The sequence below is a fragment of the Chiroxiphia lanceolata genome, chromosome 1 (assembly GCF_009829145.1).
Source record: "Chiroxiphia lanceolata isolate bChiLan1 chromosome 1, bChiLan1.pri, whole genome shotgun sequence".
NCBI classification, from domain to species: domain Eukaryota; kingdom Metazoa; phylum Chordata; class Aves; order Passeriformes; family Pipridae; genus Chiroxiphia; species Chiroxiphia lanceolata.
Window position 1 is genome coordinate 111,140,269 of NC_045637.1, and position 27,667 is coordinate 111,167,935.

At 39.5% G+C, this 27,667-nt stretch overlaps 1 protein-coding gene across 1 annotated transcript; it reads left to right on the forward strand.

Annotated features, from left to right (window-relative positions):
- Window positions 1-1,906: 1,906 nt before the first annotated feature.
- TOPBP1 (DNA topoisomerase II binding protein 1) lies at window positions 1,907-27,120 on the forward strand. The gene is made up of 28 exons (XM_032711445.1): window positions 1,907-1,999; window positions 2,280-2,361; window positions 2,917-3,051; window positions 3,622-3,765; window positions 4,561-4,742; window positions 4,865-5,058; window positions 5,885-6,064; window positions 6,958-7,127; window positions 7,658-7,821; window positions 8,809-9,056; window positions 9,346-9,665; window positions 10,430-10,602; window positions 11,593-11,804; window positions 13,190-13,479; window positions 15,107-15,280; window positions 16,299-16,408; window positions 17,462-17,585; window positions 17,858-18,007; window positions 18,506-18,614; window positions 19,236-19,428; window positions 20,234-20,460; window positions 21,452-21,615; window positions 22,547-22,661; window positions 23,180-23,343; window positions 24,267-24,407; window positions 25,428-25,517; window positions 25,976-26,137; window positions 26,473-27,120. Exons 2-28 carry the CDS (start codon window positions 2,281-2,283, stop codon window positions 26,614-26,616), a joined length of 4,560 nt encoding a protein of 1,519 aa, XP_032567336.1. The 5' UTR covers window positions 1,907-1,999; window position 2,280; the 3' UTR covers window positions 26,617-27,120.
- The last annotated feature ends 547 nt before the right edge of the window (window positions 27,121-27,667 follow it).

Consider the following 27,667-nt stretch of genomic DNA (forward strand, 5'->3'; position numbering starts at 1 on the left):
CCCAGAAGACTGAAAAAGGAAGATAAATTCCTATAAATAACACTAAAAGAGCAGGTAGGACAAATTCAGAGTTTTAAAAGTGGACTAAGAATCAGCATCATCAAATAACACATCTTATCACTAATAATCTAATAAGTATGTTATTTTGGTTGTCATTATATTCAGTTTTGTTTACCTTTGTTTTACAGATGAAAAAAGCATTATATCACACTATTCACACCCGTCCTAGGTGACTAATATTAAGTGTTTTTAAAAGACATAAGCATACAGAAAAATTTTGATGTGTTTAGTGATGGAAAGGCTAACATCTAACAATTACAGTGGACTTGTGCACACACTTCCCTTCAGTTCATAAGATTATGGTGCCATCATGTGGCCTCACTATAAGGTTTCAATCTAACAAACATGCAGTACCCCATCAGAGTTTTTGGTGCTTTTCTCTTTTGAAACATTTTTCTGAGGAATTTCTTCACAGAAGGGATGATTAGATACTGGAATGGACTGCCCAGGGAGGTGGTGGAGTCACTGTTCCTGGAGGTGTTTAAGGAAAGACTGGATGTGGCACTTAATGCCATGGTCTAGTTGACATGGTAGTGTTCAGTCATAGGTTGGACACAATGACCTTGGAGGCCTTTTCCAACCTAATTGATTCTGTGATTCTGTGATTTATTTTCTTAAGAGGCTCTTCTAATGGAATTACTCCTCCCACTATGGGCATTATCAGTATTATGCAAACAGCAGCAAGCCTTAGAGAATATTCGTGGCCACTAAGAATGAAATGGAGATCCACTGGATGCATGGGCCAGGTGACCCTTTAATGACACCCTTTAATGACGCAGGCAGATGCTACAGTGTGACGTGGGAGTAGTGACACTTAGTTCCTGAGCAAGTTCCAGGTTCCAGCCACCTGCTCTGGAGGGAGAGCATTTGACATTCTTGCCCAGAGCTTGGAAGCTACACGAATGAAAGTGAAGTGCAAGGTCCTATACACGGGTTGGGTTGTGGCAATCCCAGACACGCCTACAGATTGAACAGAGAAGTTATTAAAAGCAGCCCTGTGCAGAAGGACTTGGGGGTGATGGTTGATGAAAAACTCAACATGAGCCAGCAATGTGCGCTCACGACCCATAAAGCCAACCAAATCCTGGGTTGCATCAAAAGGAGCATGGCCAGCAGGGCAAGGGAGGTGATTTGCCCCCTCTATTCTGCTCTCATGAGAATCCACATGGAGTACTGAGTACCATTCTGCTGTCCGAAACATAGGAAGGACATGGAACTGTTGGAGCAAGTCCAGAGGAGGGCCACAAAGTTGATAATGGGACTGGACTCCCCTGTGAAGACAGGGTGAGAAAGCTGGGGCCGTTCGGCCTGGAGAAGAAGGTTGAATGGAGACCTCACAGCAACCTTCCAGTATCTGCTGGGAAGCTGGAGAGGGACTCTTTGTTAGGAATTGCAGCGACAGGAGAAGGAGTAATGGGTACAGATTGAAAAAGGGGACATTTAGGTTAGATATTAAGATGAAATTGGGTGGAGAGACACTGGAATAGGATGCACACCTGGCAGTGTTCATGGTCAGGCTGGATAAAGGCTTTGAGCAACCTGGTCTAGTGAGATGTGTCCCCGCCCATGGCAGGGGTGCTTGTGACTAGATGATCTGTAAGGCCCATTCCAACCGCTTATCCCCCTAAGACTCCACAGGTATTTTTTCCTCACGCCCTTCCCCTCGGCCCCACGCACCCTCAGGGGACCCCTCCCACCGCGCGCACGTAACGGCCGCTCCCGTCCCGCCCACACTGCACAGGCCCCGCCCTCCTCTCCGCCCCCTTCATCTTCGGCCCCGCCCCCGGTCGGAGTAACTCAGCAGGAGCCCCGCCTCCGCCCCGCCCACACTGCACAGGCCCCGCCCTCCTCTCCGCCCTTGCCGTGCCGGCCCCGCCCCGCGCCTGCGCAGTGCGAGCATCGCCGCTTTCCCGCCCGTGGCGGAGGCGCTGGTCGGCGGGTGAGGCGTTGGGGGGGGTGCAGCCGCGGCGGGGGTCTGAGGGGGCACCGGGAGCGCCGGGCACCCTCTGCCCAGCAGGGGCCCCTGGGTGCCTTGGTCCCCGTGAGGAGGGGGCCTCCTGGTGAGCTCAACCTGCCCCCGCCCCTCCATCCCCGTCAGAAGTCGGCGCCGAGGCCGGGCGGCGTGGGGTGTGCCCGTGGGGCGGGGACAGGGGCCAGAGGGGTTCCGAGGTGCGGCGGGAATGTCAGGGCGCTCACTGGGTTTTGCTTCTCTGTTAAAGGATGAGAGGTGGCAAGGAGCCGTTTTTTGTGAAGTTCATAAAGTCTTCCGGGAGCTCGGAGTATTTTTTCAAAGCTCTTGAGGTAAGTAGACTTGGTCACCTCTGTCAATGAGCTTGGTGGATTTCTGTCGTTGACTGAGCTGTATGAGCCATATAATAAGTTAGCTCACGTGTGTACACCTGGAAATAAAGCTGTTTCCATAACACAGGTGTCTAATGTTTAATAAAGTATGCTGAACAAGAACAATTTTGTTGAAGAAATTATTCCAAGAGATAAGTGCTATTTCAAACCTTGTTGACATTTAGTGAAGAGACATGTAGCCCATAAGGTCTGGGTGGTGGTCACTCATTTAAGCCCTAAGCAAACTTAGGGAGGACACGGTGCACTGTTTTCCAGCTTGAGAGCTTAGTGGGAGCCAAAGACATCATGTGGTAGGATCGGGTCCTGAAAGTTTGTATGATGAATGATTAAGTCCGAATGTTGTGAAGAGTCAGGGGAACACCCACAAGGTGTTTTGCATGGTAGCTTTGTTGTGAGCTGTTTCAAGGAAATGCACTTGTGTAGTTTGCACAGGACTGTTGTATGCATTGTATGCATGTATGTATCATAAACGTTGTATGCATCATTTACTTGCAGTCTATAAAAGAATTCCAGTCAGAAGAACATCTCCAGATCCTTGAAGAAGAAACAGTACTCAACATAAAAGAAAATGATAAATCACTTTACATTTGTGATCCTTTTAGAGGCGTGGGTTTCAGTCATCTCAAAAAGGTATGCTACCCAGCTATTTACTCCTAGCAATATTCTTTCCTTTCTGGAAGAACTCATGTCTATACTTACATCCTGCACGTTCTCTCTTGCAGTGAGTGTAGTAGTATCAACTTGACTGCATCCTTTTTGCTGCATTCTTTACGGGAGAAGATGACTAGCAAAGCATAATCATTATTTTTAAACATGTGGAAAAATAAGTATGGTCAGTTCTGATTCTGCTGGAGTCCCTAAGCTGGTTCTTAGACTTTTTTCTATCTCCTGAGAAACATGGTTTGGTTTTAGCTGCAAGGAATTGTCTAGCAGACAAAGATAGGCTAGCTGGAATTCTCTGGCATGTTAGCCATAGCGTCTGCAGTTTTTACTAAGGCCAGGAAATCTACAAGGATTGTACAGAAAATCCACAGCTGAAAGCAAAAAACAAAAGTATCAGCTACCCGGAGATGGTAGAGGAGGGGGAAGACAGACCAAGGGGCCCTGCCTTCCTTGGGATTCAGGGACAAGGAAAGCCTTCCTGATACCTGTGTGCCCTCTGCTTATTTTCTCTGTGCTTTTTCTGTTACTTTCTCGCAGCTTGGCTGCAGGATCGTGGGACCACAGGTAGTGCTGTACTGCATGCAGTCCCAGCGATGTGTCCCAAGAGCCGAGTATCCTGTGTACAACATGGCCATGGCCGATGTGACGGTGTCCTGTACCAGCCTGGAGAAAGATGTCAGGGTAATGCCTTCCAAAAAATGGATTGCTTAGCTGATTGTTGTTGGTGTTTGCTTCAGAAGGCTCATTACTAAGGCAGCAGTCATACTGTATATGTCTAACTGCCTGTGTCTAGATTTACCTAGTTTTCTGTGGCTTGTAGAGTGTGTGTAGTTTATGTAGAGAGCTGTATGAAGAAAGAGGGAGTCTTGCAAGTATATGTAGTATATAAACATGTATGTAGTGGTGTATCTGTGCATGCACATATGTATATCACATAAATATATGCATATATTATCATATTTAAGGGGTATTAATATGGGAGTAAATGTATGTTTTAGGGATTTTTATTAACTGATGAGATGTATCACTTATCTTGCTGGTTTGTCTGTGACTATAATGCTGCAGACAACATTTCTGGTTACTCAGACTACATGGTAAAGGTTTAATATCCAGTCAACTGTGGTTTAAGTAGTTTATCATAGAAGTTTACTTTTTATTTATTCTGATAGCTCTTTCTAAAACTACCTAAGATGTCAACCATCTGTCAAACTTTGCTTATACAGTGCGATGGTAGTGTTCTTATTAAGGGTATATATTACGTTCAACTTATCATAAGTGAAAATAGAATGGAAATTATAGTTATGTTTTTATGGCTTCCATATATATCCATTTTGTATTTTTTGAATATTTTTTTTAGGGAAAATCATGGACAGTTGAAATCCACATTTGGTGGTTTTGGTTTTTTTAAGATGAACACAACTGTCATGTAGGTTCTTTTTTCTTGATAATTTTCAATAATATTTTTTGCCCATCCAGGAAGAAGTTCATAAATATGTGCAGATGATGGGTGGATGTGTGTGCAGAGACCTCAATGTGTCAGTAACCCATCTTGTAGCTGGAGAAGTTGGCAGCAAGAAATACTTGGTAGCTGCTTCTCTAAAGAAACCTATTTTGCTTCCCTCTTGGGTTAAGACATTGTGGGATAAGTCTCAACAAAGGTATGAAAAAACAAAACTGATTTCATTTTGGGGACTGGTAATTCCTATGTTAACACAGGCTACTAGTTGATTTTACCCAGAGGAAAAAGTATACTTCCCTTTTCTCTCTTTCCTTGCTTTAGCATGGTGAGGTACACGGATGTTAACACTGCAGACTATGCCTGTCCTGTGTTCCTCGGCTGCACGATTTGCGTGACCGGCTTGAGCAGCTCAGACAGGAGAGAAGTCCAGCGCCTTACTGCCGAACACGGGGGGCAATACACAGGGCAGCTCAAGATGAATGAATGTACTCACCTCATAGTTCAAGAGCCAAAAGGTAGGACCGACAGAATAAATACTGTTTTCACTTCTTGAGTTGAAGTAGTGTAAATCTGCATAAACGTAAGGTTTGGAACCGTCTCCTGCTCTGCTTCGGTGTTGCTCTTACTGCTTCTGTTTAGGCAATCACTGCTGTTGGAAGGAACAACACAGGGCACCCTTGCTTTGGTCTAAAGGCGTGAGGGGGACAGAACAAAAGAGATAAAAAAGCCAGAGACACAGTTGGTGTTTAAGGGAAGAAAAAAGGGTGAATCCTAGAGGGGGTAAAGAAAAGAAAAACTCATTTTTTTGGGAGAGCTGGATAGTACTTAATTTATACTGCGATTGAAATTGGATAATGGCCTGATGCTTTTTTAACTGATTATTCTTCGTGCCTTCTGAACTCCATACTAAGATAAAACGAAAGCTCCTTTTCCTTCCTCTTGGGAAGATGAAAGGATTTTAGTTTTATTGTGAGAAGCATTGAAGGGTTTTCTTTTTTCTCCAGTTTCCCTCCCTATCTCTATGGTGAAATATCCTGGGACTTCTTAACCATTTCTTTTCCGTGTACTTGAAAGCTTTAAAGCCTTTTTCCTTTTTTGTTTCTTTAGTGCCTTGTCATACTGTACCCATGAGCTAGCCATCCATGATATTTTTTACTCTAACTTTAATTAGAGAATAAGCAGCTTATCAACAGAGTTCAGGATAACACAACTTGCACATTAAAATAAGTTATTTGAATTTCTGAATTTTCTTAATGTCCAGCCATCTTTCTGCAATCGCTATCTGAAGCTTCAGCCTTTTAGTGATTGTGATTTTTTTGAAATTTTGTTTACATTTGGAAGGTCAGAAGTATGAATGTGCCAAAAAGTGGAATGTGCACTGTGTGTCCGTGCAGTGGTTTTCTGACAGCATCAAGAAAGGCTTCTGTCAGGATGAGACAATGTATAAAATAGAGGCTGGATCAAAACTGAGTAATGCACCCAGTACATCAACACCTACGAATGATGCCAGCAAGCCTGATAGTAAGTAAGATATTTTAAAATATGTTAAAAGTAAGGTGGGAAACATTTATATTAAGGAGGAAGAACTGTTTAAGATTAGCAAGGTGCTTGCTTTTGCAATGCTGGTTTGACAGTTTGGGTTCTAGATTCTGCTTAAGTTCAAAACCCGATAGATTGCTTTTATACACGTTGAATATTCCAGCATCTGTAGATTTGAAACATGAATGTTTGTTAAAAACATGAACTTGAATTAGGTGTATGATTGTCTGCTTGAGAATCCATGGAGTATATCTGTAAGTCCTATAAAAGTATGAATGTTCATACATTTGAAGTTTAAAAACATTGTTTGTAATGAATTTAATCTTACAGCAGTCTTGAGGGTGGTGAACAAATGCTGATTTTGAAGTTTTCTTATTATTATTATTATTTTTTTTTCTTCATATACTTGTTTTTACTTACTCCATGCTTCTAACAGAAGGAAAGTTAAAAGTCTTTTTTAAGCACACATTGGTAGCATGAAAGACACAGCCACCTTTAATGTCTGTGTCCACCTGATACTGATTCCTACTTCTCTTAAATCACTGAGCTTGTTGATTTCTCTACTAGAGAGAGCCCTGTTTATTTGTAAGAGTATTTCTAATTGGTATCTACAAAACTGGAATGAAAATCTTGAAAACCAGTCTCATTTGCTGCTATGTCATAGGTAGTATCTATTTGGGAATAAACAGAAGGTGTATACTCTTGCTAGCAAGACCATACTCAATCTGTGTTTAAATAAAGCCCTTGGTTTAACCAAGGTTCTACTTACCTAGTATTTTTCATTCTTCAGGCTTTACATTTTGTTGTTTAGTGAAGCGGCAGAGAGGGATGAGCCAAATCTAATGCCTCTTTTTTGATTTTAATTTTATTTAAAGATCAGACCCTTTCGGACGTCAGCCACATTTCCAATATCAATTTGAGCGGTGTTAATGAAACTGCATGTAGTTCTGCTATGAGCAGCCGACTGGATCCTCTTCCTGATGAGCTGGAAAACTTGGACCTAAGTTCTTTTCAAGCCCCTGAAGATTTGTTAGATGGTTGTCGAGTATGTTTAACAATGTATACTTTGACATGTTTAGTCTTAACAATGTGAAAGCTGCTATGTTGGAGCACTGGCACTTGCTGCTTGAGTAAATTGTTTCAGTGGTCAGCAACTAATACCAGATTTGTGTCCACATGCTGTAGCTTGTGTGTGTGCTTACATTTGTGTGTGTATACGATTGTATTAAATATGTATGATAAATATAAAATTCTGTATAGACATATATATTTAAATACTATAGTGAATGGGTTCTAGAACTGGTGTGGAGGTTTGTTTTGGATTTTTGTATTGTATAATTTCTGGGGTCCATTCCGTTAGTAAACATTGAAGCTTTGCTAGATTAATTTTCAAAGATAAATGAATCCAATCATAAATGCTTAACTTTTTTGCTGCTTCTCAGAAGCTGCACCACTGCTTTGTGTTCTGCAGCAGTTGAAACAAATTATACCAAAATAGTCTTCTTTGTTTTTTCTTTCTTTTTTTTTTTTTTTAACATTTTTAAAGCCTTATTTATTGCTCTGTTCTCTTTGTAGATTTATCTATGTGGCTTCAGTGGCAGGAAGTTGGACAAACTGAGAAGACTTATTAATTTTGGTGGTGGTGTTCGATTTAATCAACTTAATGAAGATGTTACTCATGTCATTTTGGGGGAAAGTAATGATGAGCTGAAACACTTTTTGGACAAGACGGCTCACAGGTTGTGATAACTGTATTGTTTAAAGTCTACTTACAGCTTGTTTTCTTTCTCCCAACACCGCTGGGGTCCCCAGCACATCAAGAACATCAACCTGTGTGAGTGACGCCACCAAGTTTATTAGAGGGATGGAGCAGCCTCAGGAAAGACTGAGAAAATTGGGTTTGTTCAGCCTGGAAAAGAAAAGGCTTCAGGGTAACCTAATTGCAGCCTTCTAGTACCTGGATTAAGCCTACAAAGAAAGATGGAAAGGGACTCTTTACAAGGGCATGTAGTGACAGGACAAGGACTGATGGCTTCAGTCTGGGAGAGTGTAAGTTTAGATTATATATTAGGAAGAAATTCTTTACTGTAAGGGTAGTGAGGCACTGGCACAGGTGGCCCAGAGTAGTTGTGGATGCCCCATCGCTGTCAGTGTTCAAGGCCAGGTTGGATGGGACTCTGAGCAGCCTGGTCTGGTGAAAGGTGTCTCTGCCCATGGCAAGGGAGTTAAAACTAGATGGTAAACTATAAGGTCCCTTCCAACCCAAAGCATTCTATGATTCTTTGAAACCACATATTCATTGGAAAATACTAAGTGGTTCTTGATTTAAATAAGAAAACTTACAGCATGTGTTCATAAGTACATCCTTATGTGCTCTTGAATGCTGTATTTTTGGGCAGCCATGAGTCACTTCAGTGAATAGAAAAGCAAGTGTTTTTATGGGTGAAAAGAGGTGTTAGCATGTATTTGTTAATATATTGAGGAGGAAGAATTTGGCAACCTAGCAGTGGCAGATATAATTTATGTTACAGAAAATAGGTATGAAATGCTGTTCTCAGACTGAAACAATTAAAAAAACTTGAGGTTTGTAGAGTGCCCAAAGCTTGCTTAGTATGGGAGTTACAGACTTCATGTGTATGTATTTCCTAGTATTTTGTGGAGCAGGAAAGAAGAATCACAAGTCTTAAACCTGCTGTAACTTGTTTCTATAACACTTCATTTCCTAGGCCTCATATAGTGACAGCAAAATGGTTACTGGAGTCATATAGTAAAGGCTATCTACATCCAGTGGAGCACTATATCCCTCTAAACTATCAGCTGTTAGAGAACCCAATTTTGGAACAACCTGAAATGAAGTCAATTCTTCCAAAAAAAGCCAGTCTTGCAAAGAAAGAAGCTGTGAACGTTCTAAAGCACCAGAAAGCTGTTGAAGATGACTTCCTCTCTCAATATGTAAATAATGATTCTACATTAGGTATGTTCTAGGCTCAGCATACTGTATAAAGTTTAACTGCTCATAATTAGCATTTGAGTTTTCAAGATTTGCTTATTAAAAAGCTAACCACATCAGGTATGTTAATTTCTACGTTGTGTTTCAGAAATCAAATTTAAACAGGCCTATGTTGAACAGTTTTTAACTAAAACCTGGCTGAAAACAGCAGAATACTGTCATTTCTTCATGAAACTGTTTTGGGTTGTCTTTGATGTTCTTGTCAATCAATTATTATGCTTGATTGTTCGTTTATTTTTCTTTAACCTTTCAGATGAAGTGGAAAAACTAACATCCAGAACCTTCAATGATGTTACTAACTCAACTGTTCAAGGAGAGAATCAGTCTTCTGTCTGTAATGGTTCTTTGGGAGAGCCTTCTGCACCGGCTGAGGGAGGTGTATTTGTCAGAAAGACTTTTCTTCTTTTGGGTTTTGGTGAAGAGGAGGAGTCCTGCCTTGCAGATATTATAAAGGAGAATGCTGGGAAAGTTCTGCCACTGCACAGCAGAGCCATTGCAGACTATGCTGTGGTACCTTTATTGGGGTGCACAGTGGAGCCAACTGTTGGTGATGTTGTCACAAATACATGGCTGGTAAGGGATTTTTACTTTTTTCAATTCCACAAACGCATACGTATCTTGTCAGATATGGAGTTATTGGTGACTTACACATAAATAAGATACTGAGAGATTAGCCTTGTTTCATTTGAAATATACTAAATGAAAGCATGCTTTAAAACCTCTGCATCTGTAGGGTATCTTGTCTGTTGCACTTCATTTACTATAGGACTCTTAAACAGGACTTTGTTGTCTTGACTCAAAGGTCATTATAAGGTCTGACAGTATTCTCTCTAAATGATGAATCGTAGAAGGAGCTAGTTGACTAATAGTGATTTCATTTTATATCTTTGCTTGTTTCATGCTTTTTATAGCTTTTTTTATTTGTGGCAGAAGAGGAAGTCACCTTTACAGCTTAAAAGTCAAAAAGTACTAACCATATTTGCCAAGAGCGGGCATATGATACAGACTACCTGCTGTTAGTATTTCTCAGTATGAGGTAACTTTCTGTGAAGTAAATCTATACAGACCCTCAGATCATGCCTTGAACTACTCTAAGGGAACATAGAGGGTTGGAACTTAAGTAATGAAAAGTTCTGAATAATGCTCAGTATGTCAAACTTGACAAAACTGAAGTGATCTAAAAAAGAATTTGGGAAATAATTTGTATCAGGTGTAATGATGGAAGCAGGATTGCTTGCTGTTGAATCCATAAATGCTCTTGTGCAGTTGCTGAAATATTGTTGGCTTTGTTGCTATTTAGCTTGATTTACATTTTTATCTCTTTCACCTTCTTAAAGATAGCATGTGTGGAACAGCAGCTCTTTTTAGATCTCCGGTCCAATCCACTTTTCACACCAGTCCTGGTAATGGAAGGAGCTACCCCTCTGGAAGACTGTGTTCTTTCTTTTAGCCAGTTCACTGGTGCAGAGAGAGACTCCCTTGCTTATCTGGCAGGACTGCTGGGAGCCAGGTATGTCTCCTGTCACCATTTCTTCTTGTTCTTAGATAGCCAGTGTGCTGCCATTGTGCATTTCATTTTTCTTTACAAAGATTAAAGTTCTTTTGAATTCTGTTTATTTACAAAACCTGGTGCTGAAGCAATGAGACGTCATTACATAGTTCTTCTGTTTTCCTTTCCTTTAAAGAAATATGGTCTGTACTCACACAGTCTAATTTCTACCAGAATATGCTCAGTCTTGTGTTTCCCAGTGACTCGAGTCTCAGTAACTTTCTACTCTGCCCTAGAACAGAGTAATAAAAGTCAGTTTTTCAGGTGTCAGGCCTTCTGGGTTGTTGTTCAGTTATCCAGGAGAGGACCATTTTTCCTCTTCTTCAGCACTGTCCAGTTCAGCCTCATAACCAGTGATAGTGTGCCATTACTTAGGAGCTGGCATGGTGAATTATTTCCTCCCAGTTCATCAGAATCTTTGAAAAACGTTAAGAAAAACATGTTTAATCATGACATAGCAAATTTGTGTAGCTTACAGTATCATTTGATCTGATTTGTAGGCTGTTTGAACTAAATTATTTGCTTATGAGTTCTCAGTCCTGCCATCTTTTTGGAAGATTGTGTCCTTGATGATAAGAGAAAAACCGTAATATAAAGAAAACTGTTAATTATTTGGAAATGATACATGTTAGCTCCAGAAGGGAATCAAGCCTGTTCCATTAATCTTACAGAAGAATGTTAGGCCCAGCATATGATTTGAAAATGAGAGATGTGAGGAATGCTGGAGTAAGAGAAATATTGCTTTCAATACTGATAGGAGCAAAACATTACTGTTTAATTTTTCTTTTTTTCTGCTTGGAGGTTAGGCTGTAAAGTGCAAAGTGGATGGCTTTAGATGTCTAATTCTACTAGTTCTTTTTCTGTTGCTTGAGTACATTTTATAATAGTATAAATGTGCCCTAGATTAATTTTCTTAATGACTAAATGAATGTTTTATTAATGTAATTGTAGAGTCCAAGAATTCTTTGTGCGGAAAGCCAATGCAAAAAAAGGAATGTTTGCCAGTACCCATCTTGTGGTAAGAGAACCGAATGGTTCCAAGTATGAAGCTGCGAAGAAGTGGAATTTGCCAGCAGTCACTGTAGCTTGGCTTTTGCAGTCTGCAAGGATAGGGAAGAGAGCAGATGAAAGCAAATTCTTGGTTGAAAATGGAGAGACTGAAGGTTGGTTATCAGCAAGTTAGGGAACGTGATTGTGTCTGTGTGACTGTTTGTTTACAATAAAAAAAGGCAGGTATGATGAATGTTTTTTCCTAACACTTTCAGATTATTAGAGCTAAAGGGATATTTTTCCAAATATTAAGATGTAATCATAAAATGGTTTGGTTGGAAGGGACCTTAAAGATCACCTAGTTCCAACCCCCTACCATGGACAAGGACACCCCCTAGACCAGGTTACTCAATGTAACCATGCTTTTTCTATATTTTTTTCCTGCTTTTGAGACATGATTACAGAAATGATACTGTGTATTTGCTGCAAGTCTGTTGGAGCCAATGGAGTCTTTTGGTTATCAATCAGTTGGGATTCAAGCTCAGTGTCTCAGCTTTGTCCTTTTTGGCACCTATGCTGCTCTGTAGCTTGAGTGGGAATTGATGATAGATCCAGCTTATAACTTCGTACTTGTTAGTCTGCAATGAAGTCCCTCTGTTCAGTCCTTCATGCCTACCCCATCTTCTGCTCCTTTTCCAATTATTTCAAGTCTCTTATTTGGCTATATTTCCTCCATATTAAGATGCAGACTACAATGATTTAATACTGAATGTAGGCAGGCCTGTTTTAAAAGTGCCCTCATAAATTAATTATATGGGTCACTAAGTCAGAGGACAGAAGATATGCCATTGGCATGGCACATCTTATCTGTTTATTACATTTTTAAGGAAACAAAGTGGGGGGTCATGGGAAATGAGGAGTAAAATGTAAAAGCAATTCTTGTGTTAAATTTTTTTCAGCTATGAAGACAGTGTATAAAGTATTTATAATAGACAAGTTATAACAGTTTATTTCTAGCTAAATCTCAGTCCTGTTAATCCAAAGGTGTGAGGGACTGGATGTATACGTGATGAGCTAAAGAGGCGGGATTCAGAGTTAGGAATGCAAAAGAAATCTGAAGTTGCGTGGAAAGTAAGGAGCCAGGGAGGAGGAGTTACCTTTAGTGTTGAAAGGGAAGATTTTGTTGTGTATTACATCATTTTCTTGGATTAGAATTTTGATAGTTGTTGTATGACATATGTGAGCTATACAGGTATGTGTGGAACTGCTAACAGTGTTAGTGGAGCAGGGATTGCTCACTTCTTTTCAGACACTTAGGGTCAAGCTCATGCCTACGGAATACAAACTAAGTAGTTAACTGAAAGAGACGCTGAACATGGTGGCTTTTAAAAATGTAATTGTAGTTTAGAGCATTTATTGGGGGGGATATGAATTATTCTTTTAGGGAAAGAAAGGTCAGGTGAACTTTTGGTTGTTGTTTAAATAAAAGTGTGTGTGAGGTCTGTGTTCAGAAGAAAAATTAGTTTGCTTCCTTATGTTTTCTTTGTTTCTTTTAAAGATACTGAGAGTTTCGTTACTCAGCTTACCAAGACACCAGCAGCTGTTAAATGTCTTGATTCAGAACAGCCTGCTTATCTTCTTGAAGCTGGAAAAAAACCAGCTGTGACCCCACTTGATATCAACAGGTTCCAGAGTAAAGCTTTCCAAGCTGTCATCTCTCATCACATTGGGAACACAACCCCTGTTGCACAAGGCGGACCACTGCAGAAAGAACCATCTTTACATCTTGACACACCATCAAAATTTCTTTCCAAGGACAAGTTGTTCAAGCCTTCTTTTGATGTAAAGGTGATTGTCTTTGCAAATTGTTTAGTCTGTAGAGCCAGTATGGTTAAAAATGTGCATAAACTTAAAAGCAGCACAGAAACCTGTGTTTATCCATTTTTATACTGTTCACATACAGAATTTCCCTTTTGAATAAAGCCAGGAAAACTGGCTCCATTTATTTATATAGTTTTAGTTAATAACCTGTGGACAAAATTTATTGACTAGAAGATGCTGTAGTGTCCTTAACAAAGCTCCTTTGTCTTATTGCATCATATGCTTGTGTGTCCTACACCTCAGACAGTACACAGTCTGTGTTCTCTGCATCTAAAGACTGAGAAATGGAACAAGGCAGCTTGTAATTGGCTCTATGTATTTGGAAACAAGTGTCTGTTTATTTTGTGATGAGATGCTACTTTCATACATGTTTTAATGTAATAGCTTTATAGCAATTATGAAGCTGTTATTGCAAATTGAAAAACGTGTTGGGGTTTTGGGCTCAGCGTCTCATTCTGAAGGCCACAAAGGGCTAAAAAAACCTGCACACAAAGAAAGCCCTGATACTTAGTGAGTGTCTGTGCTGGAATAGCTCTTGAATGTTTCGAGTGTGCTTTGGAAGGCTTCAGGTTTGATTTTCATTTTCAAGGCCTTAACTGAAAGATCAGTGCACTGAATTCCTGCAAAGTTGTTAGGTTTTTCTGGGGGGTTGTTTGTGAGTTGTCTGTTGTGGTTTGCATGTGTTGCGAATCCAGTGTTCTCTTTAGCTAGTTCTGCTTCATGAAGAGAAGGCTCCAGGGAGACCTTTTAGCAACCTTTTAGTGCTTAAAGGGAGCCTACAAAGAAGGATGGAGAGGGACTCTTTACAAGGACATGTAGTGACAAGACAAGGACTGATGGCTTCAAACTAAAGAATGTAAGTTTAGATTAGATATTAGGAAGAAATTCTTTACTGTAAGGGTAGTGAGGCACTGGCACAGGTGGCCCAGGGAAGGTGTGGATGCCTCATCGCTGTCAGTGTTCAAGGCCAGGTTGGATGGGACTCTGAGCAGCCTGGTCTGGTGAAAGGTGTCCCTGCCCATGGCGGGGGGGTTGAAACTAGATGATAAACTGTAAGGTCCCTTTCAACCCAAAACGTTCTGTGAGCAAGTAAATCTATGATTCAGTTGGTATTCGGCTTTTCAAAATCCTAGTAGTTCACCACTCCGATCATTTTCAAAAACAAGATATTCTAGACCAGAATTTCTCTTTTTTTTCAAAAAAGGCAGTCTGAAATGGTATTTTAAAACTGCAGATAAAGTTACATACTCATATGCGACTCTTGTGGGGTGAGGTATTAGTAGATTAAAGTAGTTGGTTGGAATTGTGAGTGACTGGTTTTGGCCACTGGCTTTTCCACTGAGGGCAGTTTTCAGTGATGGCAGTAAAAAGAGAGATTAATAAACTATTTTCTTCTTGTTTTGCTTATGCAGACTGTAAGGCTGGGATTGTCTTGTACTGCTTTTCTGCAGTGTTACTACAGTTGCTGTTGGTAGCTGCTCCTGTAGTACACTGTCCTGGTTTTAGGAATATGAAGTCTTACTGTGGACTGTGTTTGTGTAACTTGCACTTGAGTGAGAAGTATCTTCTTCTTCTTCTTTTTTTTTTTTGGTAGGATGCTCTGGCAGCTTTGGAAACTCCAAGAGGTCCTGATCAAAAAACCAGGAAACTGAGCACACCTCTCTCTGAAGTCATCGGCAGAAACTTGAAATTGGCACTGGCAAACAGCACAAGGCATACAGCAGCTCTTACTGCCAGCCCTCAGTTAACTGCTGCACAGTCAAAAGTGGTAGGAAATTTTGGGGTTTAGTTTCTGGAGCATAAATTAGGAAAAGCCCATATCTTTTTGTGATTTAAGTTACAAAGGAGTTCTTGAATTGTTATTTGTGATCTATCTGAGTACAAATCCATATGATTATGCATTCAATGTCAATGACAGTTAAAGGAAGGTATGATAAAAGAATTTCCTCATGGAAGGGAAAGAATTTTAAACTCTTCTTCTACTCTCTGTACTACTGTCTTGAATATTAACCAGTTGCTAAGTGACATGGCATATAAATATGGACCAATTTAGACTTTGTAGTATTGGAATGAGATGATTTTGTCTGACTTAAAAAATTCCCAGGCTCCAGCTGAACAGGGTTAGCTATTTTGTCTTGGACTAAAGTTAGGAGTTCGTCTTAATGCGTCTTCTTTTCCTGCCTTCCTCTTTAAGGTGCTCCTTCTTACTAGGAAGCACTTCTTACAAAGACATACTATGTTATTCTTTCTTGCAGTCATCTTACCTCTTCAGTCTAATCCACCCTAGTGAGAGAAAACAAAAAGATGTAGGAGGAAAGGGAGCATTTATGCATGGCTTGCCATGTTAGTACCAGTTACTCTAGAGGAGGGGCAAGAAAGCTAATGACCTTCAGAAAGGGAAGGCTGTCATTTCTTATTTTGTAGCTTCTTATTCTTACTTTTCTCGCTCCAGGACAGTGAAATACTACAGTGGCATCAGGTTTGATAATTCCCTAATTTCAGTGTTCAGGAAATGAGTCTGTGGTGAGAGGAGCAGAATATGTTCTTGGGAGATTGGCTGAAAGTGAATCTTTTGTCTTGGGATTCCTAGTGTATGGCACGATAATAGTGATGGGTTTTGACCATGGAGTTTGGGAGCAGCAAAAACAGAGGAAGTGTATTTATCTTACCTTTGTTGTTATTACGTAGTTTTCTTTAATATTTAATGTAGCATGTAGTATTTTTGTTATTGATACAGAAACCTTCCAATACTGACTGTCCTGTTTTTATCCCTACTGCTTGACCAGGAAGAAGAGCCCAAGCCTCTGGCCGATGTTGTGATATATGTTAGTAAAAAACTTGCCAAGAGGCAAAGGGAACTGAATGCAGTAGCAGCTTCTCTTGGAGCAGACTGCAGGTATCAACCAACACAAATGGCTTCTAACCTTCTGTACTGATGTGATCTGAAATAAATATGAGTCTTCGCATTCTAATATGCCTTTTCCTATAGTTAAACGTTACATTTCAGCATCTTAAAGTCATCCTCTTCTAATGTGAAGTAAGGCCATCTTTCCCTGCCATGTCCCAGTCTCTGTGTTCTTGATAAGTCTGTCTCAGAAAGTCTTCCTGATTTGCAGAATTTTTTAATTTTTTATTTTTCTTCTTCATATTTGAAGAAGTTTAGCTTTTAGATGGTTTAATGGTTTAACATTTGCTGTATATTTTATATTCTGAATCTGGTGTGAATTTGTGTGTGTTTCTCCTGGGCTCAAAACGAATTATTTTCTGGTCTGTAAGCATGGCTAGGTCAGTCTTAGAAAAGCTTAGAAAAATAGGTTATCATGAAGAAAAACTACAAACTAACATTTGTGATTTAAGATAGAATTCTGCTTCCAATAAATCTGATTTATGTGTTTTGTTACTTGACTTATTATATAAGTGTCATTATTCATCATGTGAGGGAAGTTGCCTTATGTTTTGTAGTAGCTTAGAAATGCTGAAGATACTTGCATTAGATAGCATTAAATAGCAAATACTAGATTTTATCAATTTAAAAGTTAGAATTCCTCATTCTGTTTATTTTGTGCTTCTTATTGTACGGGCACATATTGTTCAAGAGTCAGTATTTCACTTGCAGCTCAATATGACTGATTTAAAACTCCACTTACTTGAATAAAAACAAAACAAAAACTAAAGCAAAACACCTCCTCTTCCATGTGTTTATCCAATTTAGTTTTATTCAGGAATGCTTTCAAACAGCATAGAAGTTGTTCTGTTGTGAAACATCCTTGTGCCTAAGAATGCTGTCTTTTCTGGCAAAGACGGTGAGCTTATTGTTTATTGCGGCATAAAAAAAATAGGCAAAACAATATTTTAACTTGAACAAGGGACAGGAAAATTTCTGAATTGGATTTCTGATACTTTTTCATAGAAATTATGTCTTCAATTTGTATTTTGTTTTCTTTTCTAGATGGTGCTTTGATGAGACAGTAACACACTTTATCTACAAGGGAGGACAGAATGACAACAATAAGGAGTACAAATCTGTTAAAGAACGGGGTATACATATTGTTTCAGAACACTGGCTTTTAGAGGTATGAAGCTTGTTTTGTTCCCTTTTTTAAAAGTGAAGGGAAATGGAGACTTAAAACCAGTTATATGGCAGTGGATTTTCTGTATGCATTTATCCTGAACATGGATGGGGACTGATGTTTTGTATCCTGCTTAGAACTAATACATTGACTGGCTTGTGTTCACTTTTACCTTGTTGTCCATGAGGAGAAAACAAATTTTCCTGTTAAGGTGTGAAATTTCTTTTATCTAAATCAGTTCCTCATCTTTCTCTTATTAACTGATGTTATTACAGAGTGCCCAAGCATATAAACGGCTTCCTGAATCTCTCTTCCCTCACACTTACAATCCCAAAATGAGCCTGGACATCAGTGCAGTGCACGACATCAGGCTCTCCTCCTCCAGTAAACTTCCATCAACTGGAAACCCAGCAGAGGAAAATGAGGTATGATGTGTGATAAGAATTCATGTTCTTTGAAGTGATTTGGTTTACTTAATAGTTATATTAATATAATAATAAAAAACATTGATGCTTATTCAGCAATGTCTTGAATAAGGTTTGACCAGTAGTTAATAGTAGCTATTGCAGATGTCCCTTGAGGTTTTTTTGCATTTGTAATATTCCTCTTCTAGGATGATGGAGGGATACACAGGCATTTCAGAAGCTCCTTTCCAAATTTGAGATGATGTAGGTTCAGTCTTTGCCTCCTCTTGTAGGTAATGAAATCCAAAGTGTTAACTTCCATAGCAGACATTTAGACTGTGGAATAGGAATTGTCACTGATTCTACTGTTCACTATTCTACTGTCATTGCATTAGCAGAAATGTTAGATTTACTCTAAGGCAAGATTAATAATCTTCAGAATTTATAAAAGTGTCAAACATGGTTAAAAAGCAAAAAAATTTGGTATTTGAGAAATCAACTTGTCTTCATTGGCTTTAGATAATTCCAGTGGATGAAGATGATGCTGAAGGTGATATAATTACTGACCAAATAAAGGGAACAATCACTGCAGGGGAAGAACAAAGTGTAAACAGTGAATCCAAAGGAGGTAAATGTTTTCAAAATGTGTTCAGTTGTTCAAATGTTTTCAAAATGGTTTTGGAACATCAAACTGTCAATATGAGCCTTTTACAGTTTCAGGTGCTGAGTGTTAAGATCTAGAAACTTTAAGTACCATATTTACATACTGGTCAAGTACAGAGTCTACTTTTGCTGGATGTGAGGGAAGAGTTTTCCTCTCTATTTTAAAGACTTTGACAGCCTGCAAGAAAATCATGATCATCCATTGCAAAGTACTTAATTGCTGGGTTTTTGTTTTTAAAACACTGAAGTTCATCTTTAACATGGCAAATTGCTGTTTTGGAGTATATGTTATGTAAATAAATGTGTTCCTGGAGAATCGTGGATCTAAGTTAGATCCTGTGAGCAAATTCAGAAGTCCAGTCCAGTTTCTTCTTGTGCCTAAGAATAGGTGACTTGGGGCATACGTAGTTTTCCTAGATATTTTTCCCCAAGTATATTTTCCTCTTCTTAATGTACAGTCTTTGTCCCAGTGCCAGGGGAAGTTGACTGGAATTCCAGTTTTCACTGAAACAGTGAACAGTCGTTCACTTGTCTCATGTTGCAATACAACAGTTGTGATATTATGAGTTTTGTTCCTTCTCTTAAGTTTTAACTCAAGCGCTAGAAATGAGGGAGAACTTCCAAAGGCAGCTGCAGGAGATCATGTCTGCCACATCACTGGTGAAACCACAAGGGCAAAGAGGATCCCTTTCAAGGAGCAGTTTTGATGGTTCTCCAACCACTCCTGATAGCACACGGTCTGTGCGAAATGGCCGCAGTAGGGTCTTGGAAGCTCTAAGGTATTGGTTTGTGTTTCAAAGTATCTTATTTTGTCCTCCCTTTGCATATTTAGACATTCATTGGAACATGAATAGGTCTTCAGGATTTTCAAGTGTATTGTCTGTCTCTACTGATGTACTTGAGCTGCTTCTCTTACAATTCAGAATCTTTCACTGGATGTGCTAGATAAAGCCAGAACGTTGTCTTAATCTGTAGTGGGTACCTTTTTGTTTTTCAAAAAAAATCACAGAATAGTGTGATTGGTTTTCAGTTTTGAGTTGAATTATGCCAACAGGTTTATTTTCTTTTTGTTCATATTAATGTTCTTACAGATTTTGAAGAAAGCAGTGCTGCAATATTTCAGCATGTAGGTCATATACAAGTAGTAGGTATTCCTGCAAAGCACCTTTGTGAATGGTTCTTCTCTTTTATTTTTCTTTTCTCTCTAAACAGAGGATAGAATTTTTATTCTATCATGCTGAGGTACACTAAAAAAGTAATGGAAATCTTGCAAAATTATTCATGTAGCTTGGTGATTATTTGCAAATAAATAGGCTCAGTAAAGAGTAAGGTACACTGATTTGGTAATAACTTATTAATAGGCACATAATAAAAACATCTACTGATTTTCTGTGTGACTTTTTTCAGCCAAGCTGACACTTGGGTTCACAAAGCCAGCATACCAGAATAGCTCTTATACTGAAATTTTCCCCTTTCCCAGCCATTCCGGTGACTGTGAAGTCACTTGGATGTTAGAGTTGATGTGATCATTAACACATTGCCTTCTAGGATGGGTATTTAAGGTACCTGTGCTTTTTTCTTTAGGCAATCCCGTCAGGCACTTGCGGATATAAACACAGAGCCATCCCAGAGTGAGCAGATCGTCTGGGATGATCCTACTGCAAGGGAGGAGAGAGCAAGACTTGTCAGCAACTTTCAGTGGCCTAATAGTTCTTCCCAGTACACTGAGCAAGGTCAGAGTAACTCCAATAAGAATGTGGATGAGTCTGCCCTCAGAGGATCTGTACCTGATGCAGAGATTGCTGGTATAGGTAAAATCAGAAATGCAATATCCTTGGTTCTTTGTGACAGCATCCATTTGATCTTTGAGACTTTTAAAATACAATTTTATGTCTTTGAGCTCTATTATGTGTTGCTGTTTTTTAGAGAGAAGCTTTCCTGTCCATTTGTGGCCAAACGCCAAGGCAGTGCCTGTCTAAAAATAGACTGCCATGGTTCCAAAAAAAGATCTGCATAAAATCTTCCAAAGTTTTTTGGTGGTTTTTTTGGAACCACAGCTGGTTTCCAGGTAAAACCTTAAGTAGGTATAGTGGAATTCAAATGGGAATACCAGTAGCAAAATGTTTTTCATTATAATGAAAATATTCATAGGTGAAGAATGGGGGTATAGGAAGATCACTCACAGATCCAAAAAACAAGATGTGTTGAGTTGCTGGTGGACATGCTTGGGTCAGGACTCAGTGAAGATACTTTATCTATATTCCCTCTTCTTCTTGAAGTCTTAAGTCTACTGCTAAGATTAAGGAAGCAACATACTTTTTCTGCCAAAACCAGGTGGTTTTTTATCTGTTTTTACTTTCTTCCTGTTCTGAGTAATGGAATCCTTTATTTCTCTCTCCTCACTTCCTCCCTCCTGCCACCAATCTACTTGTAGAGTTTCTGCTTGTGGCAGTAGTCTTCCTGAAAACTGGCCCTTGTCTTACAGAGGGTTGAAGAAAATTACTGAATGCATTCAACGGATTTTTTTGTTCAACCAAATCAGTGCAGTTTAGCCAGAGAAATTAGGTGGTTTGAGGTTTTCAGGTTTTTTTCAAAGCAAGGCATCTGGGGACAGAAGTCTGCAATACTGCAGTTGGTGGTTTGTGGTATAAGGAAGAGCATCTTTATGAAAGGTAGTGGTGAAATATAACTGTATACGTTGTAGCAGCAGTTGTGGGGATTTTTATTTATTTTCATTTTTTACTTTATCCATAATTATATTCTTCCAGAGACAAGTCATGCAACAGTGCTTTACTTTCACAGCTGTTCCTGAGGCTGGAGATGGAGAGGTGATTGAAGATCTGAAGAATCCTGTATGTAGAGATCCTGAAACACCGATTAAAGATAACTTGATTCCCACTCCACAGGCCCCCGCCATTGCTTTCCCCCTGGCTAACCCTCCTGTGGCACCAGAGCCCAAAGAAAAGGTTTGTCATATGGAGAAATGTTTATGATGATTTGTGTTCTGACAGATGTAGTGACACTTTAAGAAATTTTGAACTTGACAGTGAGTATAAAATAGGTGAATATCTACATTTAAAATCTTGAAGTGGTTTACTTTTGTGCAGTACTATTTCTTTTTCCCCCTTTCTTTGAGATTTTGAACAAATAGTATTTGCTCAAATAGATAAAGCTTGTTTGTTCAGACAAATAAAGGTGTTTGTCCTGTTAGTTCATGCTGGAAAACTAAGGTAGGCTTTGGAGTGAAGAGTTACTATGTGTATTACTTGGAACTCCTCCAGCCACGTTAGGACGATGGAAGAAAGGTTAGGCCAAGGCTTCCTTGGTGGTATCTGGAATTTTATGTTTAGGTACAAATGGAAAATTATTTTTCTGCCAAAAACCTGGTTTAAAATTCTATTTTATTGTGACCTTGGAAAGGAAAAGGACAATGAGGTTAGTCCTTTGCCTGCAATGCATCATCTAATGCTCAAACTTGAGGCAGCTCTGTGTCTTCAGGGGCATAATGTGTCATGTTAGTGGAAAGGCCCTCAAAGAATACAAAATTCAGACTTTATGGAAACTCTGAATGAATGAGGCAGTGTGATAGATCAGTGATGCTTTCCTCATGTGTTCAACCTGGCATCCGGTGGATGTGAATGGAGGATTAGTTTTTATGACAGATTGGTTCAGCTGTGCCCTGAAGAAAGGGAGAACCAAGAGGATGTTCAAGCAGGAGCCCAAGGATGATTTTATAAGATCCAAGCTTTTTGTCAAGTGATTGACAGGTTTGATTCTGCTTTTCCCAGCTAAAGGAAAACTTAATGTAAAAATAACCCAGAATGTTTGGCAGAGACATAGTCAGCTGTCAACCTAATCATTCTGTCATATTTTCAAAATCTGTTACTGTATTTCTAGGCTGTTACAGAAGATGAGAAGGCTGATGAAGAACCAGAAAAACACCGTAAATTTCAGCTGTCTTCTCTTAATCCTCAAGAAAGATTTGATTACTCCCATCTGATTGAGGAACTAGGTACCAGATATTTGTGAAATGCAAAGAATACTATGTGTCTGCTCAGTTGTGGCTTGTTGGGGAAAAGGAAGGGCTTCTGTTAGTGATTTATCAGATTTGAGGTCTCAAATGTATGGCTTTCTGTACCTGTGAGCGATTCTTTGAATATAGTATCATTATTATGCGAGTGATCAGCTTTGCCATAAAACAGCAATGGGTTTGTCTTCTGGTAGCTTTCTTATAGCTGTCTCCACAACAACCTCATTCTTTAATGTTGGGAGTACCCAGGATCTGCTGTCCTCTGGTGTCTCCCGTTCCTGTCTGTGTTGCAGTGGCACTTTACAGAGCCACTCTTTCCTAGCTGCTTCTCCTTCCTTGCCAGCTTCTGCCCATGTAATTTCAATTACAATCCTTACAGTGTAAATTTGAGTTAAGTATATTTTTATCTGAATTCAGATAATTCTCACTTTGAGTTGATCCTTTCTGTGGTCAAGCATGACTCCTGGGTAATTTGAATCAAATTCATTCCTCATTTCAAGGTGGAATAGTACTTGAGAAGCAGTACTTTGATCCAAGTTGCACACACATTGTTGTGGGACATCCTCTTCGAAATGAAAAATTCTTGGCTTCGATGGCAGCTGGAAAGTGGGTGCTTCACCGTTCCTACCTGGAGGCATGTAGAGGAGCTGGCTGCTTTGTTCAGGCATGTGACCCTATTATTGAGACATTACTATGTTGCACCTTTTTGCATTTGTTCTTGTTTTGCACTAGTAGGAAAAGACAACCTCTCAAATCCGATTAGCAGTTTACAGTGCCTGAGCCTTGGGAGTTTTAGAGAATCCAGAGTCAGGGAAGTTTTTTTCTGAAAACTAGTTCTGGGCCAAACTCTTCATATAAGATAAATGAAATACCTATACTTTTTATAGTTGCTTTTGAAAATTGAGGGGTTTGAGTACTTTTTGGTAAATTCTCACTGGTATCAGCTAAATTTACATGGATTTTGTTACACTAGGAATTAAATGTTTATCCTTTCAATAAATGAACATATATTAGTTTTAAATAACCTGACTCTATGACTACGTGCATAAACATTTTTGAACGCTAGTTCTTCAGACTCCTCACCTCCCTGTTATTTTTGTTGGGTCAAGCAGTTCTTTTACATTGACCAGGTGGACTTTAAAATAATACCTGTAGACTGTTCATATCTTTATGCAGCAAAACCAACTTTCATTCTTTTAGAAGACACTGCAGAAATAAAAAGTCAGTGGTGTGCAGTGTAGTGAGTTGCTTTGCCCTGCTGTTGAATTCCATTGTAGGTAACTGCAACGGGAATCTGGTTGTGTACGTGATTTGATGTTGCAGAAAATGTGAGTTGATTTAGATACATATGTGCAATTAAGAGCCGTATCTCCAATTTTACCTAGAGCTGTTTTGGCCAAATAAAATCCATATATAAAGCTAGAGGGAGATGGGATTTGTTCTGGGGTTTTTTTGTTGGTTTTGTTTTTTTTGTTGTTGTTTTTTTTGGGGGGGGGGGGTTCTGTTTGGTGTGGGTTTTTTAAATCTGTTTTTCTGCTGGTAAAGTTGGCAGGAATGCTTTGTAATTGAAGCTTATGCTTGTTCCAGGAAGAAGATTATGAGTGGGGAAGTAATTCCATACTTAATGTTTTGCCTGCAATCAATGTAAACCAGAAGAAACTAGCACTGGCAGCCATGAGGTGGAGGAAAAGAATTCATAAAGGGAGGCAAGAAACGGGCATTGTCGAGGTATATAGATACTCCTTAAGTGGTACAGTGTGGGTGGACAGGACAGGGATTGTCACCAAGAAACTTGGAAACTTAACTGGCAGGGGAAGGTAACCTGTCTTGTTATCAAGAACAAAATGTCTTGCCTGAATATATTCCAGTTAAGTAATTTTCGTTTTCTTTTTTAAACTTTCTATGCTGGTGTATTAAAAGTTTTAATCTCCTCCTGAACCATTTTTCATGTTTTGCAAAGCTGGAATGTGGCTACTTATGTTTGTAAACGTCCCTCAGCCAGGAAGATGATATTTATGCTTCAGAGCACTGACTGAGGAGCCAACCTCACTGAGCTTTATGAGGAAACCACAACTGGTACTGGTACCTTTCCTAAAGCACCTTCTGTGATTTTCATGATGCAAGTTCCATAGTCTTTCAGTGAGATTTTTGGAAGTGGGACTTGAACTCCCCAAATTAACTCTTTTCTCAAAGCAGGCGTTGCAGTTGAGCATTCATTGGAAGGTGTTGTTTCAGTTACATCAGGATAAATCTTGACTTGCATGGGTTTTACAGTAATCTTTTTTAAATGAATGCTTGTAGCAAATCCTGCCTCTTTGCCTACTTGGAAACCACAGTGAGTGTTTGTAGGAGGCAACCACTTGGCCCTTGGTGCTGTTACTGTAACTAAGTGCCTGGTGGGGGAACAGGGAGAAATGTTTCAAAGTAATTTTTTTTTAAGGTAAGTTTCTATAAATGAGTGTCTAGTGTTCTGGAAAACATACTCATTGCCAAGGGTCTTTTCATAGATTGGTTTGCTCATCTTGCTGTGCAGGCTGTGAGAGGGTTTGGTGGCATGCTGCCTTGACTGTGGCCCAATAGCTGTATGTTCTGTGAATTTTTTTTCTGACATTTACACTTAAAGACAAAACTAGGTAATTGCAAGTCTTTATCTGATGGATATTCTCAAAAGGGACAAATTATAGATCCATCAAGTCTTTGTACTTTTTCAGTACCAGCAAACTTTTGACTAAATTGTCTTTTCTCTAGGGAGCTTTCAGTGGCTGGAAAGTGATCCTGAATGTTGATCAAACCAAGGAAGCGGGATTCAGGCGCCTTCTTCAGTCGGGAGGAGCACAAGTATGTAGTTGTTTGAAAAAAATAATGCAATATATGTGTGTTTGTTTAATTATGTTTTTTTTCTTTCTGTTAAACTGTGCTGGGCATTTTTCATGTGTGTAAAAGGTCTTCATGAACTAAATTGCTTACACAGGGTAGCTGAGACATGGTCAAAGGGTGGGAGGAAAAAGCTATGTCATCTTCACTTTGGAAGTGGTCAGGCAGAGCAGCTTGTCTGAAGTAACACAAGTCAGTAGTGCTGGTGGGAATTGGGGATAGAATTTCTGTGCCCTGCTCTGATGAGAAGGATCACTCTTCTGGGAAGGTATGTGATGGTACAGAATGCAGCTGTAAATGGTATTTTATTTCCCATTGATTTCAAGTTAATTTGATGAGTGAAATTAAAGGTCATGAACTGCACTTGTCTTGAGGAAGAAACAAAACTAAACTCATTTTTTTCTGTTGTGTTTTGTCTGTAGGTGTTTTCTGGTCATTCTGTCTCTCTCTTTAAAGAAACAACTCATCTCTTTGCTGACTTCAGTAAGCTGAAGCCAGATGACAGCAGGGTTAATGTAGCAGAGGCAGCAGCCCAAGGAGTGAACTGCCTGAAGCCGGAGTACATCGCTGACTACCTCATCCAGGTGGGCATGCCTGAGGGTGCTCTCCACAACCCCACAGCCTCCCTCAGACCCAGCCCCCTGAATCCAGTCACGTGCCTCCTTTGCCAGGAATTGTGGCCACAGAGTGCCTACACTGAGGGCTTTGATCTGTAGCCTCAAATTTAACTGCTGTAGCATGTTCTGGTGCTGGCAGTGGGATCTGTTGCAGGGTATGAAACTGCTCACAAAACATATTCAAAATGTTAGGTGTGCAATGCTCGTTTTGTTATTTTCAGTTTTAGGCAACTAATGAGCTGTTTCTTTCTTCTCAGAAGCTTCTTGAATTAACCCACTCATTTTTTCTTCCTCTGTTGAAGGATCCACCTCCCCCTGTGGATTCTTACTGCCTGCCGGAAGCTGAGTCTCACCTTCAGAATAACACAGCTCTTGGAACTGGATTATCTCAGAAAAGAAAAGCACCAGGAGAAATGAGCAGAGTCAAGCGATCCAGAATGCACTGAGCAACTTCTCTGTTCTTAATTTGTACATTTTTAAATTCATATTTATATTTTTTCATTCTCATCAGAAAAACTAAAAGCTTTGAGTTTCACTTCTAATTTGTCCTGAGATTAAAATAGCTTTACAGTAATACTCATAGGAAAGATTGCTTTGGTTACTGGTAGCATCTAAAAATGTGGCAAGAACTCATCCAAAAAATTCTTTGTCTCATAAATGTCCAAACTGTCCCACTAATGATTTTGTTTGGGGACACCATTGTATAATAATAGTTAAGAAATACTTTGTAAGATGCTTATCACATCTTTTATCTGTGTGTTTGGGGGAAAATACCAGTTGCTAAGAATTTTCTTGCATTTCACATACAGTAATGGACTTAGATTTTACATTAATACAGTAATTTTTCCTCTTTTGGTATTTTCTGTTGGAGGGGAAAGGGAAGCCAGACAAAAAAACCTGGCTTGTAAATTTTTGTACTCATAGAGGGTGTAATAAATTATTTCAATAGATCACAGGTGCTGCTGAGGTGCTGCTGTCCTGAGTGCTAATGATCTGCTCAACAAACATAGAGCCAACTCTGTTATCCAAGAGGTGAAGTTTGTCTGACCATGCTCCCTGTTTGAGTCTGTGGCAGAAACCAGAGCCAAAGACTTCCATTTCCGGCAGCTGGAAATGTTCTTAGTCAAACAACTACAGTATTTGACAAAGTATTTGACCTTTCAGTAACTGTGGGGTCTGGGTCTCTGTTTACTGAACTTAGTGTATGTGAGTGCACTGAGTTAGTCTGTGCTCATGGAATCTGAAGAGCTGTATTTAAGCAGCTGGGATTGCCACAGTGTGTTTGAGCAGAAAAGCGCAGCATCCGTATGCACAGGACCAGTGGAGTTGTCTCGGAAAATATAACAGTTGAAGTCTATTCAGTTTGTCTCTTCCTTGTTTTGAAGGCAGGGGGTGTACTCTACTTTATTTTCTAGCTGCTGAATATCGTTTTCTAGACTCTTTGCACCAGTATCTGTCAAAGATGCAAGATCAAGCCACAAGCGCTTTAACCTGGAA